The sequence below is a fragment of the Nicotiana tomentosiformis genome, chromosome 8 (genome assembly GCF_000390325.3).
Source record: "Nicotiana tomentosiformis chromosome 8, ASM39032v3, whole genome shotgun sequence".
NCBI lineage: Eukaryota > Viridiplantae > Streptophyta > Magnoliopsida > Solanales > Solanaceae > Nicotiana > Nicotiana tomentosiformis.
In genome coordinates, this window is record NC_090819.1 from 82508984 (window position 1) to 82522949 (window position 13966).

General features: G+C 35.1%; 2 protein-coding genes across 4 annotated transcripts; both read left to right on the top strand.

Annotated features, from left to right (window-relative positions):
• The first annotated feature begins 1425 nt into the window (after positions 1-1425).
• LOC104095167 (rhomboid-like protein 11, chloroplastic) lies at positions 1426-5810 on the top strand. Of its 3 annotated transcripts, none has more exons than XM_009601217.4 (7): positions 1426-1748; positions 3335-3472; positions 3802-3887; positions 4049-4089; positions 4187-4353; positions 4498-4560; positions 5432-5810. In XM_009601217.4, the coding sequence occupies exons 1-7, from the start codon at positions 1740-1742 to the stop codon at positions 5612-5614; spliced, it is 687 nt and encodes a 228-aa protein (XP_009599512.1). In that variant the 5' UTR covers positions 1426-1739; the 3' UTR covers positions 5615-5810. The 3 variants fall into 3 exon arrangements, with proteins under 3 accessions (XP_009599512.1, XP_009599513.1, XP_009599510.1); XM_009601218.4 differs by having other exon boundaries at positions 1427-1748; positions 3365-3472; XM_009601215.4 differs by having other exon boundaries at positions 1428-1748; positions 3351-3472.
• A 1551-nt stretch (positions 5811-7361) lies between these two features.
• Positions 7362-7916, top strand: LOC138897736 (GCN5-related N-acetyltransferase 8-like). The gene has a single exon (XM_070183745.1). The coding sequence runs from the start codon at positions 7362-7364 to the stop codon at positions 7914-7916; it is 555 nt and encodes a 184-aa protein (XP_070039846.1).
• Positions 7917-13966: the final 6050 nt, after the last annotated feature.

The window sequence follows — 13966 nt, forward strand, 5'->3', positions numbered from 1 at the left end:
TAAAATATTTACATCTCTACAGATTCATCACCGATCGCATGATTTGTTTCTCCTTCTGCGAGTGCAAAATAATCAGCTACATCTAAATGCATAAAGTCTAAATTATCTTCAGAAATAAAATTTGTTTCAGCATTTTTCTCTGTCTTCTTCAGGGAGGCTTGATAAAGCTCAACCAGGTGCTTTGGTGTACGACAGGTACGTGACTAGTGCCATTTTCCTCCACATCTATAGCATGCATTTTCTGACTTTGCTGCTTGCACCGCTTCATGCTTTTGTTCCTGCCTTTTCCACTGCTGGTGGTGAAGAGGGTTCTTTGGTGCATTATTATTACCATGATTAGAGTTTCTACCCCGACCACGTCCATGACCACGACTGGGGCCACGTCCTCTTCCACGCTTAGCTGGGTGGAAGTTCGTCTCATTCACTTCAGGGAATGGACAAGAACCAGTAGGTCGGCTTTTAGAAATTTTCATTAATAACCCATTATGTTGCTCGGCTACAAGAAGATGTGAGATAAGTTCAGAATATTTTTTGAATCCCATCTCTCGATATTGCTGCTGCAGGAGCATATTCGAGGCATGAAAAGTGGTGAAAATTTTCTCCAATATATCATGATCAGTAATATTATCACCACATAGTTTCAATTGGGAAATAATTCTGAACATAGCAGAATTATACTCACTGATAGATTTAAAATCTTGTAGTCTTAGATGAGTTCAATCATAACGTGTTTGTGGAAGAACGATCATCTTCAGGTGGTCATATCTATCTTTCAAATTATTCCACGGTATGACTGGATCTTTAATAGTGAGATATTCCATTTTCAAGTCTTCATCAAAGTAATGACGTAGGAATATCATTGCTTTGGCACGGTCTTGGTTTGATGCTTGATTTTTGTCCTTGATAGTGTCTGCCAGACCCATCGCATCAAGATAAATTTCAGCATCAAGCACCCAAGACATGCAACTTTTGCTCGATATATCCAGGGCTACAAATTCAAGTTTAGAAAGATTTGGCATTATTTAGAAAAAGAAAGTTTGTACCTCTGATACTTTCAAAGTACTTGCTCGAGATGACAGAGTCTCGTGCTGATAACGTGTTATAAAATAAAGACTGTAAATCAAAGACAAGTATAGAGAGAAACTGCTATATTATTCAAACTTCAAACTTATGTACATAATGAATTGAAAACTACTCTATTTATAGAAGAAAGGAAGTTGCTGTGTAAGCTGCTACTGCAAGTTGCTGTGTAAGCTGCTTGTAAGTTGCTTGTAAACTGCTACTGTACCAGATATAGATAATCTTCTACGGGGTAATATTTATCTATAATGGAGTACCAAAATAATAAGTTTCTTCAGGAAACTTATTTATAAACGGAGTACTAAATGAACATATATAATATAATATATTTATAACATAACGTAGAATTTCCAAGTCCTAAACAGGAGAAAACGAGGTGAAAATTGAGACCACGACAGCGTGTAAATGGACTACATATGAAAACCCCAACGACTGCTGCCTCTACATTCTTGATTTTCCGGCAATGAAACAACTTCAGCATCTTCAGTATCAGCACCATCTGGGGCTCAAACAAAATGTTTATCTCCACAAATTATTCATGCCCATGGCGTTGCCACTATCGACAGCACTTCCATTAATTCCTCATCCTAAACTTCCCCTTAAACTCAAAACTTCATCTATTACCCCAACCACCTCATCTCGCCTTCTCTGCAAATTCAATGATTCCGGTAAAACTTCTATCTTCTCCCCTTGTATTTTGATGTTCCCTTTTTTTTTTTTTTTTACTATGGTTATTAATCAAATTTACGGTAACTGCGAGAAATCTCAAATCCTATCCATGAAATGGGTTTATTCATCAGTTGAAGTACACTTATTTTTAGTAAACTTAGGACTAGAATCGTCATCCTCTCTGTTTTTTTTTTTTTTGGTGATAGTAAAGTCTTTTGCTAGCTAACATAAAGTAGAATATGTGTCTTTTTCCTACATTTTCTTTTGAAATTTCTAGTAGAAGTGCTAATGATTCTAGAATGTGAAAAATAGAATGGGCTATTATTGGGCAGCAAGTGATCACTAGGTATCAGAATTGATTACTTGGGGTTTATGCGGAGGCGTATCCAGGATTTTGAGAACATGGGTGCACCATTATCTTTAATATAGTATATGCAGTTGCTTGTTCAATTTATTTTTTGGTAACTAAAACAAATTTTATTTACCAACTCAATGATACGTACAACTAAAAAAGACTGAAACTTGGACAGAGGTCCCAAGTAACAGAAGCCAAAATTCCTTCTCATAAATGCTTTTTCCCATGGATTTCCATCTTTGACTCGGCCAAGCATTTTCTCAAACACAATATGTGCACAAATTTAATAAACTATCAAAATTCAAGACTTCAAACTTCAAGGAGAGAGTAGTTACGTACCCGAGAATTTTAAAGGAACATGGAGTGATGGAGAAGAAATTGCTGCTTTTTTGAAGAATCAACATTCCACAGTCACATAGAGCCAATAGAGAGAGAGAGTTGAGAGGGAGACAGTGTATTTTGTTTTTAGGGATTTGATCGATTATACCCAAATTTCCCCTCAAAACGTGGGATATGTTTTTACTTTTTAGCCAAAAGGAACTTTTAAATATTAAAAAAAAAACTTAATTAAAAAAACATATAGAAACCGAGAATCGAACCCTTGACTTGGGGACCACAGGTGCACCAACTTATCAGTGAACTAAGGTAATCAATTTAGCATGGGTGGCCACAAACATATTTATATAGATAATTTTAAAATTTGTACTGTTTATACATAGCCTAGGGAGGAGAGCATGGGTGCATGTACCCCACCCCCTCCACATTGAACCACGAAATGTACAAAATCTCGTCTCCTAATCATAGTGACCAGACAGACATTTCAAACATGAGAAATGCTACTGTAATAAACAAAAGGATGGATAAGAAGCTCTTATTGCAGCTGTGTTTTTTCTTCTTTGTGGTAAAGAGGGTGTTGGAAATATAGTGAACTTCTAGTACCTGGTTTTTATTTTGTATAATATTGGTCCAGAATGAGCTTAACGGGAGCGACATGGTCGTGAGCATTCATATAGCTAACCTCAATTTGCTTGAGAATGAGGCATAGTTGTTGTAGAGAAGGTTTTGGATTTATAAGGCAATAAGATATTTCACTAGTATTAATTTACTCTACAGTTCCAATATCTATTTCCTTCTGTGCCATATGTGGCCTGAGTTTATCTGGGATGGGTTGCTCGTGTATTTTCCTTATTTGATTAAGTTGCTAATTTTGATGTAACAATATGTCTGAAGAATGACACCTTATTAGATATGACCACACAGCTGGAAATTCTGAAGCCTGAGGGGAAGAAGCCAGAGAAGCGTGTCAACGGGATATTCTGGATTCTACTTATTAACCTTGGAATATACGTAGCAGATCATGTCTTCCAGGTTTGAAATTTGTTTTACCTCCTTATTGCAGCTTTCATTGTATATCTTTAACTCGATGGGATGAAGATAATTGGCACGACATATATTAACAATTCTTTTTTAATTCATGGTCACTATTAAAAATGCACCCAACCCTGGTGAGGTGGACCAGGGTTGGTGAGTGCAATATGAACATGAGTGGTTGGCGTGGCATGAGTAGAGATCAGAAATTGAACAGATATAGTGGCGCTCGGCCATATGAAGTGTGTTATCCACATGGACTCTGTGAAGATAGTGTTACTCTTGTATGCTTGAATAAAGAGATCTAATAGATAAAGTGTTTGTATCAGGTTCGGGCAGTAAAAGTATTATACTTGTACCACAATTGGCCTGCTTGGTACCAGTTTGTGACTGCAACATTCTGTCATTTTAACTGGTGAGAATGTTGAGTACTTAAGTTCTTCTTGTGAATACTAGAAATTCAAAGAGAAATATTCATAATCCAGCAGAGTTGTCACTCACTTCCTCTCTTGTTCTGTTTATCACTTATGCTTTCTAATAGTATTTTTGATTTTAACCTGTAACGTCACTCAACAGGAACCACCTCTCAAGCAACCTTTTCTTTCTGTATATTTTTGGTGAGACTTCTGTTTCTTGTTATACTTAAAGGATAAAATTTCACTATACATGATAGCAGATTATAAACATAGATGTTAACCTATTTTAAGCTTCCAGGAAAACTCGTTGAAGAGGAGGAAGGAAACTTTGGATTGTGGCTTTCTTATATAGTAACTGGAGCTGGAGCTAACCTTGTCTCGTGGCTGATTCTGCCAAGAAATGCTGTCTCTGTTGGTTCATCTGGTGCAGTGTTTGGACTCTTTGCTATTAGTGTACTTGTGAAGGTGATTTTTGCATGTTGCTTTTATTACATTTATTTATGTGCCTCAGTTTAATATCTCTGTGTGTATGTGTAGATTTACGTACTTAGACGTATACTGTTGCACTTGATTGGTAAATCATCCTAACCCCTTGGGTTTTTACTGCAGATGTCTTGGGACTGGAGAAAGATTCTTGAAGTACTTGTATTGGGCCAGTTTGTTATAGAAAGGGTATCCACTCCTCACTTTCCTTCTTATTGAAACCTAATCGATCTTGCATGACCTTGTTACTTATTCAAATCATGGTAGATTCTGTCAAATTTCTGTCTTGATATATATTTACAAGGGTTATAGCACAAAAGATTAAGTATTTTCCCAATTTAATGGGTTAGAAACACATTTGCACTTCAACATGAAGTTCTAGGTCCATTGTTTTCACAAGGCTGTGACATTATAATGGTATCTTTTTTTATTTTCTTTTACATGACTACCATAAAAATGTTTATCGGAAAGGTTTTAAATTATGCTGTTTGTAATCTAGTTCTCTTGATAGTTCCCTCGGCGATATGTTTGATTTCAAATGAAATTCCATGTGGATGATAGATTATGGATTCATTACCAAAAGTTGGGGTAAAGAGACTGCAGAATATCTCTATGATTTTCCAACTGTTTGGTCATATTATACTTTGCCATTGACATAACTCGTAGTATGAATTCAATATTGACTGGTTATCCCACCTTATTTCATAAACCAAGAAGTGAAGTCGCATTTCTGGTCCTAAAAGTATGACTTAAACCTGAGTCTGTAATAGCGGAGGAATGGAAATGAGGGAGGGGGGAAGCGAGAGATCCCAAATTCAGTTTTATTCACTTGTATAAGGAGTAACCTATAGAAGAAAAGAGCCAAAAGCTCTATCAACAAAATTTGTTCTTTTTTAGAACCCAGGGGTTGACGGAGAGTGCTCTTTTTGTATCTGGTAAACCAACTACTTCTAGTGATGATGATAAATTCAATGAATGCTGCTTATTCGTCCCAAGTTTCAATTTAAATTTTTTATGGAAGGAACTTGACCTCTGTTCCCTCTGGCACTGGGTATATCAGGTGATGGAAGCAGCCCAAGCTTCAACAGGATTAGCGGGAGGCATTCGTGGAGGGTCTGCCCTACAAAATGTTAATCACATTGCACATCTCTCCGGCGCCCTAATTGGTGTTGCTTTGATATGGCTGCTGAGTGGAATTTCTTCACAAGCCACTGAGCCGGATGCGCGGAACAATAAAAAGTGACACCTAAGAGTTGAGATCAAAGGAAATATTTTTTTTTTACAAACATGTAGTAAATTGCTTATTGAGTAAAGAAAACCAGTTCAATGACAGACCTGGGCATTTTGTGCAGATCTTTTTTAGACTGAACATTACCAAGGACATTTTTTGGTTATTTTTGTTTGGATAGGATAATATCAATTTCACATCAGATTTTCCATGGTGTAGATTTTCTTAACCATTGAGTAGCATGTATAGGTAATTGTTTTATTCAGTTAGCCAACACCTTGTCTTTGGATTCAGTCATATATCATAGGCTTCTTGGATCTGCAGATAGCATAGCATGGTATTACTGAATTATAGAGAGGGAATCTTTGAAGTAGGGTTGTGCATAATTTGACACATACTAAATTGCCGTACCAACATTTTGGTATTTGGTATTCGGTATTTTGATATTTCATATGGTATTTGAATTAAGTTTTTAACAATTTGGTATTAGGTATGGTATTCAAGACTTTGAAAACAAATACTAAAAAAATAATACCGAACCGAAATATATATTAAGTTATACAATGTACATTTTATTTATAGTATATCATATATGTTCTATATTGCACATGTGGAAGATGTCACATGAGATAATAAATGAGATCAGCGAGTGTAATGTGCTTGAGCAAATGCTCAAGAGAATGTATAGTTTGAGCAAGGCATTTGCTGCTCTTGGCCCTGTTTAGCGTGGTTTGAGAGCTAGACTAAGTTACATGACTCAATCCTCGCCCATTTATGAGATCTCTATGCCTAGTTTCTTGGCCTTTGGCCTGCCATTTTCTTTGGCATTCATGTTAAGGCTGGCAGTGAAAATGGAGGAACAAGGTAGACTGCAAATTCTGAGTCTTACTCTTCAGTTTGCCAAGTAGTTTAATGTAATATGTCTACGGTTTAGGGTATTTTCTAATTACTCGTATTGTTGTTGCATTTGATTGGAAACCAAATACTACATAGTTTTTCATTGTAATGCTACTAATTCCTCTTAATTATATTTATAACTAAGAGGGAGGATTCATATAAATATATACTCTCTCGGTCCCTAATAATGTTGTTTTGCCTTAACATAAACTTCTTTAAAAAAATGTCATTGTATACATCGTTATGAATCATAAGAGAATAAAAGTAGGAAAAAGATCAGAAAGTCATTTATAATGATTTTACTATCGATTTAACTTATATACATTGATAGTATAATAAAGTTTTTATATTACTAGTATAATCTTACCCGTTATAACAGATTATCTATCATTAATTCTAAGTTATCAATCAATGTTATTAAATAAAATTACTTGTAATTACCTTTTAAATGATGCCATTGTATAAAAAAAATTTCCCTGTCAATCTCAATCTCTATTAGACTTACTATAATGTCCATGCAGTTCATCTCAATCTCTTTTATTCTCTCATACAAAATTCTATGTAAGCTACACATAATCTAATTCACTGAATAAGCTACACATAATCTAATTCACTGAATAATCTTTTATTGACTGTTGCTAAGTATCATTTATTACATAATCAGGTTCTAAGAATCAAGAGATAATTGTTATGCAAATCTTGATCTCTTTTCCTACAAATACCAGTCCACACTCCACCTCCACCATTGACAATAACACAACCGGTCATGAAGCAAGAAAACACTATGTTCAGCCACCAAATCTCGGCCAGAATCCGTCTTGTCAAAGAGCCAGATGTGCCACATCTTCACAAACTCATTTCCCAAATGGCAAATTACCATAACCTGTCAAATGTCTTCACTACTACAGAGACTTCTCTTTCCAACACCTTATTCAAATCCCCACCTTTCCATTCTTTTACTGCCCTCATCCTAGAAATTTCTCCCAACCCATTTCCTAATACCATGGCCCAAGAACACCACAATGTCATCAAGAATAATACTATCAATCTTGAGACCCCGATTTTCGACCCGGAATTTGAGACTTTCAGGTCCAGATTTAATAGTGATCATATATATGTAGCGGGTCATGTGCTGGTTTATCCAAGCTACAACGGTTTCTTTGAGAAACCTGGTCTATATTTGGACCAGTTGTTTGTGAGGAAGTGTTATAGGGGTTTGGGTTTTGGGAAAATGTTATTTTCTGCTGTTGCATCGCAGGCTGCAAATAATGGAATGGGGATGGTTGATTGGCTGGTGGCTGATTGGAATGAAAAGAGTATGAAATTTTACGACAAAATGGGAGCTCATTACATTCCTCAATATAAACTTTGCAAATTGTATGGTGAGAAGCTTCAACAGTATGCCAACATCTCTCCTTAATTTCAACTGCTGAGTCTTCCATATGTTTATTTGGCATCTGAACGATAAATGGTTGCGCCAAATTAAAAAATAAAATGATTTTCTTGTTCTTATTCTTTTTTATTTTCCGTATCTATCATTTTTAAATGTGATAAAAAAAAATATCTTCTCAATGGAAATATGCTTTCGAAGGGTATTTTGGTAGTTATGGGATAAGAAATAAATTAATAATGGGAATTATAAGAATGTTATGACAATTTATCGAGGAACGAATAGTATTATTTAAAGAATTACACATGTTTTAAAGATTTACATATAGTATTATTAGATGTCGGTTCTCTTTGGATACTGTTAAAAGTTCAATCTCTTATAATCTGAATGAAATCTGAAAATTTAAGTGTATAATATCACGTATGATCATCGAACTTATTTGAATAGAAGACAACCGGTTTATGTTGTATCGATCATTGAAGTAAAATTTGTAGGATTATATTTTACATGTGTTGATCAGGTTTATTTAAATAAAAGACAATTAAAATTGATATATCTTGCGAAATTAAGTAGTAGTTTTTTTAAAGGAGCTCTCAAATTTTGTAAGAAAATTTCTCTAGTAACCCAACACTGATTTGGATTATAACACTTAATGAAAATTATTAACGAAGTTAAAAATTCAAACTAAAGTTTCCCTAGATCTAAAGAAAGAAGATTGAAGTTGCTCCATTGTTTTATTTAGGGGCGTTCAAACCTAACCGAAATACCGCAGAAAAGTCAAATCAAACCGATTAAAAAATCCGATTAGGTTTGGTTTGATTTGGTTTGGTATTGAATAAAAAATTCGAACCAAACTGATATATAAATATATAATTTTTTATATATATAATTTTAAGACTTTATATGAAACTTTCTTTAAAATTATCTAGAAATATTTGAGATACTCTAATGGGATGTAATATTTAATCGAACTATGAAGTACATTTATTTTTATTTACTTTAACTAATGGGTTGAATCACTTTCTTATCAAGTGTTATTGAAATACATCAATTATATTGTTCTTCCATATTCATATGTCAAGATTTCTTATATCTTTTTCGAATTTGAAATGCTATACGATATTTCAAATTAAATAGAACATATCATTATTTAGGTACTATATTCATTTTTATGTTTAATTTTTAAATTCGGTTAACCTTAAAAGCGTACGTCACAAAAAAATTTATTGCTAGACGACTAAGAAAATAACTATCATGTGTTACCAAAAAATTCTCCCATAAGAATATTGTCACGACCCCAAATTCCCTCTGTATGATGTAGTGATGGCACCTAGTCTCTAAGATTAGGTAAGCCTAACACATGCAGAATAATTGAAATGATAATAAATAAAATTCTCAAACTCAACAGCTATATATAAAACAACGCTCCAACTCAGTATATATAAATCCCGAGACCCGGTGAAAATATAAGTCACAAGCTCTAAGTGTGAATACTGGATAATCCTATACATCATGCCTATATATATATATATATATATATATATATATATATATATATATATATATATATAAAGGATAATGAAATAAGAAATCTAGAGAGAGGGGGACTCCGAGGCCTGCGAACGCCGACATGTATACCTTGAAGTCTCCACTGTAGAATCCCGACTAATGCCTGGATTGGTAAGAAGTACCGGGATCTGCACAAAAGATGTGCAGAAGAGTAGCATGAGTACACCACAATTGTACCCAGTAAGTGCCAAGCCTAACCTCGGTAGACTAATGACGAGGTCAGGTCAGGGCCATACTGGAAATAAATAAAAGACTGAACAACTGTAGGCAGTACAATAAAGACAGTAATGAAATTGAACAATGAATAGTGTAACAAGATTAGCTACACAGAACTAAGCAAATAAAGCAACACTGAGAAAGACAATTAATAATATGCTTAAGTAAAAATGCCTTTGAAAGGCAACTAGTGAGAGGAGGAAACAACAATCAAAGGCAAGTACAAAAGAATAGGGAAATGTCAACAATAATCACTACCGAGGTACCGCCTCATAGTTTCAAATCACAAAATAAATCACAATCTTTCCTTATATCATCGCGAGAGCCTTTACATTTAATTTTAAAAATTATTTTTCTCGAAATAGCATCCCACATTTTAGCACACCTTATCACACCGCATGGCTTCTAGTAGTTCCCCTACTAGCCACGCGTATCAAGCCCACCTTATCTCACTGCATGCGTTTCAACACCCAGACCTTATACCACCGCATGCGTATCAATATCACAACGTATCACAAATCGCACCTCAAGTGCCCAATATCATAATTTGCCAGAGAAACCAAACAATAACAAGATTTCACAGCAAGGAGCCCACATATCAACCACAATGTACACAAAGTCTCAACAATAATAATCGAAAGAATAACTCAATAGAATGATACTTCACAACTTAACACCTTGCCTCAATAGGAATCGCGACCTTTGAAACGTAATACCAATTCCAACAACAAGATATTCCAAGAAATAACAATTTCAAGTAAGAATTCAACAGTTAAATAATGAATACAGAATAAGAAAAATAAGAATTTCAACTAAACCTGTAGAGCAATTAGCAAGCAAGAGATAAGACAAGTAGACATGTGAAATTAGACTAAATATGATGACTGTGACATGTTAAGGTAACTCAATTAAGACATGAAAGGAATTTACATAGCTAAAGACCGGTAATTTTCACATTTAACCCGTGTACACTCTCGTCATCTTGTGTACACGACTCTTACACATCATAATTATCACAAGTAACACCAATCCTAAGGGAAAATTCCTCCACATAAAGTTAGGCAAGCCACTTACCTCAAACCACGCTAAGTCAATCCACTAGAAGGCCTTTCTCTCGATTTTCCAACTCTGAACGGCTCGAATCTAGTCAAAATAATTTTATTCTATAAATATAACTTTAGGAAACTAATTCAAACAATGAAATTACGATCTTTGCAAAGAATTGAAAAATTGACCCAAAAGGTCAAACCGGGCCTGCGCCTCGGAACCCGACCAAAATTACAAAATCCAAATACCCATTCGATATCGAGTCTAACTATACAAGAATTACCCAAATCCGACCTCAATTCACCTTTAAAAACTAAAAAAAATTAGTCTAAGGAGTTTTTACCGTTTTTCCCAAATTTCAACTCCAAAACACTAATTTAATGATGAAATCATCAATAGATTCATGTAAATTAATAAAAAACGAGTTAGAATTCCTTACCCCAAAGTTTTCTTTGAAAATCCATCAAAATTTTGCCTCAAACCGAGCTCTCTAAGTCGAAAATGGATTATGAATCTGTTACACCCCATGTTTTCGTACGTGAAAGTACGCCATAAGTAAATTGATGAAATCTCGGAAATGAGATGTTACATTTCACATTTTCGTACGTTAAAGTTTCGTCGTAAGTTAATCGACGTAAACTCGGGAATGCGATTATTTTAAGATAATAAGTATTATGCTATTTCAAACAAGTGATGAGTAAATTCGTGAAGATGAGAGAATAAGCAAATCGAAGAAAATGAATTTCGTCGAAGTTTGACATTTTGAGATAAAATACGGTCCAAGCTATAATACCTCGTATTTATGGACTAGCGCCATACAAGGTACCACATGACCATGATAGCAAGATGTATAAAATGTGTTAAAAGTGAGTAGTATTATAAGTAATTTGAGATAATTCTTAATTATCTGGGTAATTGGTTAATTATTGGGTAATGGGATATTACCTAATTAATTAAGAAATTATTAGATAAGATTAAAACCCCCCAATGTGGAAGCACCCCCATCTCATTTAGTGACTCTTAAGTTCTTGCATAGACGGCACATTTTGAGGATTAGGTAGCTTAGTCATCTACTATGTGGGCCACACCCACTAAGAACTTTCCTACACTAGTAAGATAGTTTATTCCTTGATAACTAAAGATCAAGAATCAAGAATTGAGTCTCTTATGTAAAGAGAATGGGCTGGTCGTGAGTCCTTCAGAAAGCAAATATTTCCCTACCAAATATGGATAACGTTGTTTGTTGATTCCGTGGCAATGGGAGAAAGTGTGTATTACAAATTCTAAGAGAGCACGATACAGTCTTTCTCAAGAATATCATACGAATTGTTTCCTACTTCGATCCGCCGTTACATATTTTTCGCAAAAGACGTGTGTTAGAGGAATTATCAAGAGAATCGATTCAGGTATGTTAAGGCTATCCCTTCTTTCTTTTTGGCATGATCCATACGATACAAACGAAATGAGTAAACGCATAATTTTCATAAATGACTCTATTCATAGAAGTACTAGGGGTGTCTATATTCTTTATTCCCCATGTGAATTATTATTATATCTTCTGTTCATGGGTCTCAGAAAAATACGTATTTGATAAAGTTTATCCAAAAGGCATATTGATTTTATGACATTCTGAGAAATCTTATTAACGTATTTCTTATGCATTTTATGCATTTATACATGTACATTAACCCATGACCAGATGGCATTATATACGCGTATATTATATATATATGGGATATGGAAAAAAGTTATGGCGTTATATATGCACCACCACCTGATCAGCTGGTATATGTTGATGATTTGCCCACAGTGGCCGAGATGATATGATTAGATGCCCTCAGAGGCTTGATGATGTTATGTACGCATATAACTATGCATGGTATAATATTTATACGCATATGCATGACATTATAAATATGAAATGATTCACATAGCTATCCAGACATACATGTTGAGTCTTTTAATTCATGTTTCTCTCATGTCTATTATTTACTGATTTTCATTCCTTACATACTCGGTACATTATTTGTACTGACGTCCCTTTTGCCTAGGGATGCTACGTTTCATGCCCGCAGGTCCCGATAGACAGATCGAGAGTCCTCCAAGTAGGCTATCAGCTCAGCGAAAGATGTTGGTGCGTTCCATTTGCTCCGGAGCTGCTTATTTGGTGAGTATGATTTGGACGTGTAGGGATTAGTATGGCGGGGCCTTGTCCTGACCTTTATGGTATTGATCTACTCTTAGAGGCTTGCAGACATATGTCATGTACGTAAAATATTGTATGGCATTTTCGACTTATGTTCAGTGTACGAGTAGTCATTTTGGTCTTATAGGCCCGCATGTCTTATGTATAAGTTGGTATTACATATTTTATTCTAGTTATCCCACGACAGCCTTTCCGTCTCATTTACCTATGATAGCATGATACGAAAAGATATGTTACGTTGGTACTCGGTTAAGTAAGGTATCGGGTGGCGGCCCATCGGTTTGGGTCGTGACAAAAGTGGTATCAGAGTAGTTCTGTCCTAGGGAGTCTACAAGTCGTGTCTAGTAGAGTCTTGTTTATGGGTGTGTTGTGCACCACAGTTATAAGCAGGAGGCTACAGGGCATTTCGTGTGGTAGAGCTAAGTTGTAAGAACTCAATTTTCTAAACTCTATCTTATTCATAATACGACGATGCTTATATATAGAAAGACGGTTGGTAAGGGATTGAATACGGATGTGGAAGAGTTTAGTCTGAGCAACTCGATTTTGCATCATGCTTATGATGAGTAAATGTAAGTTCTTTAGCAAATCATGTGTATACTAAAATGTGTAAGCTTCTTGATAAGGAGCCTTAAGGCAAGAATATCTATCCACCCATATGGTGAAAAGCAATGAGAGAATCAGAAGGTAGATACAAGTTTCAACAAGTAAAATAAGCATGGTGAAAAAGGGTACGAGGTACCCAGCTAATGAAGATTATCAGTATTTACAATTCAGGCAGAGGAATATAAGCCTTTTGAGTTACCTTCGATAGTAATAGAGGTATGTATAATTGGACACACCCATCTCAGTTATGCCCTATGGGAGCTGACAGATATAGTTTAAGAGAAGGATAGGATATCAGGATCTAGCTGGGGTTAGGGTAACCCAAAATGATGGATGGATTGTTAGGTTAGCTGACATTTTCGAAGGGTATTGCAAATGTGCTAATAGATCTCCTTGTGAGACACCTAGAGGGTGCACTCTAAAATAGTACAACTAG

Bases quoted from the DNA above. Each gene is read 5' to 3' on its own strand.
- LOC104095167 (XM_009601215.4), top strand. From the start codon at position 1,544: ATGAAACAACTTCAGCATCTTCAGTATCAGCACCATCTGGGGCTCAAA. The intron at 3,473-3,801 runs GTTTGAAATTTG...TGTTTGTATCAG, and splicing joins TAGCAGATCATGTCTTCCAG to GTTCGGGCAGTAAAAGTATT. The intron at 4,090-4,186 runs GTGAGACTTCTG...TTAAGCTTCCAG, and splicing joins TTTCTTTCTGTATATTTTTG to GAAAACTCGTTGAAGAGGAG.
- LOC138897736 (XM_070183745.1), top strand. From the start codon at position 7,362: ATGGCAAATTACCATAACCTGTCAAATGTCTTCACTACTACAGAGACT.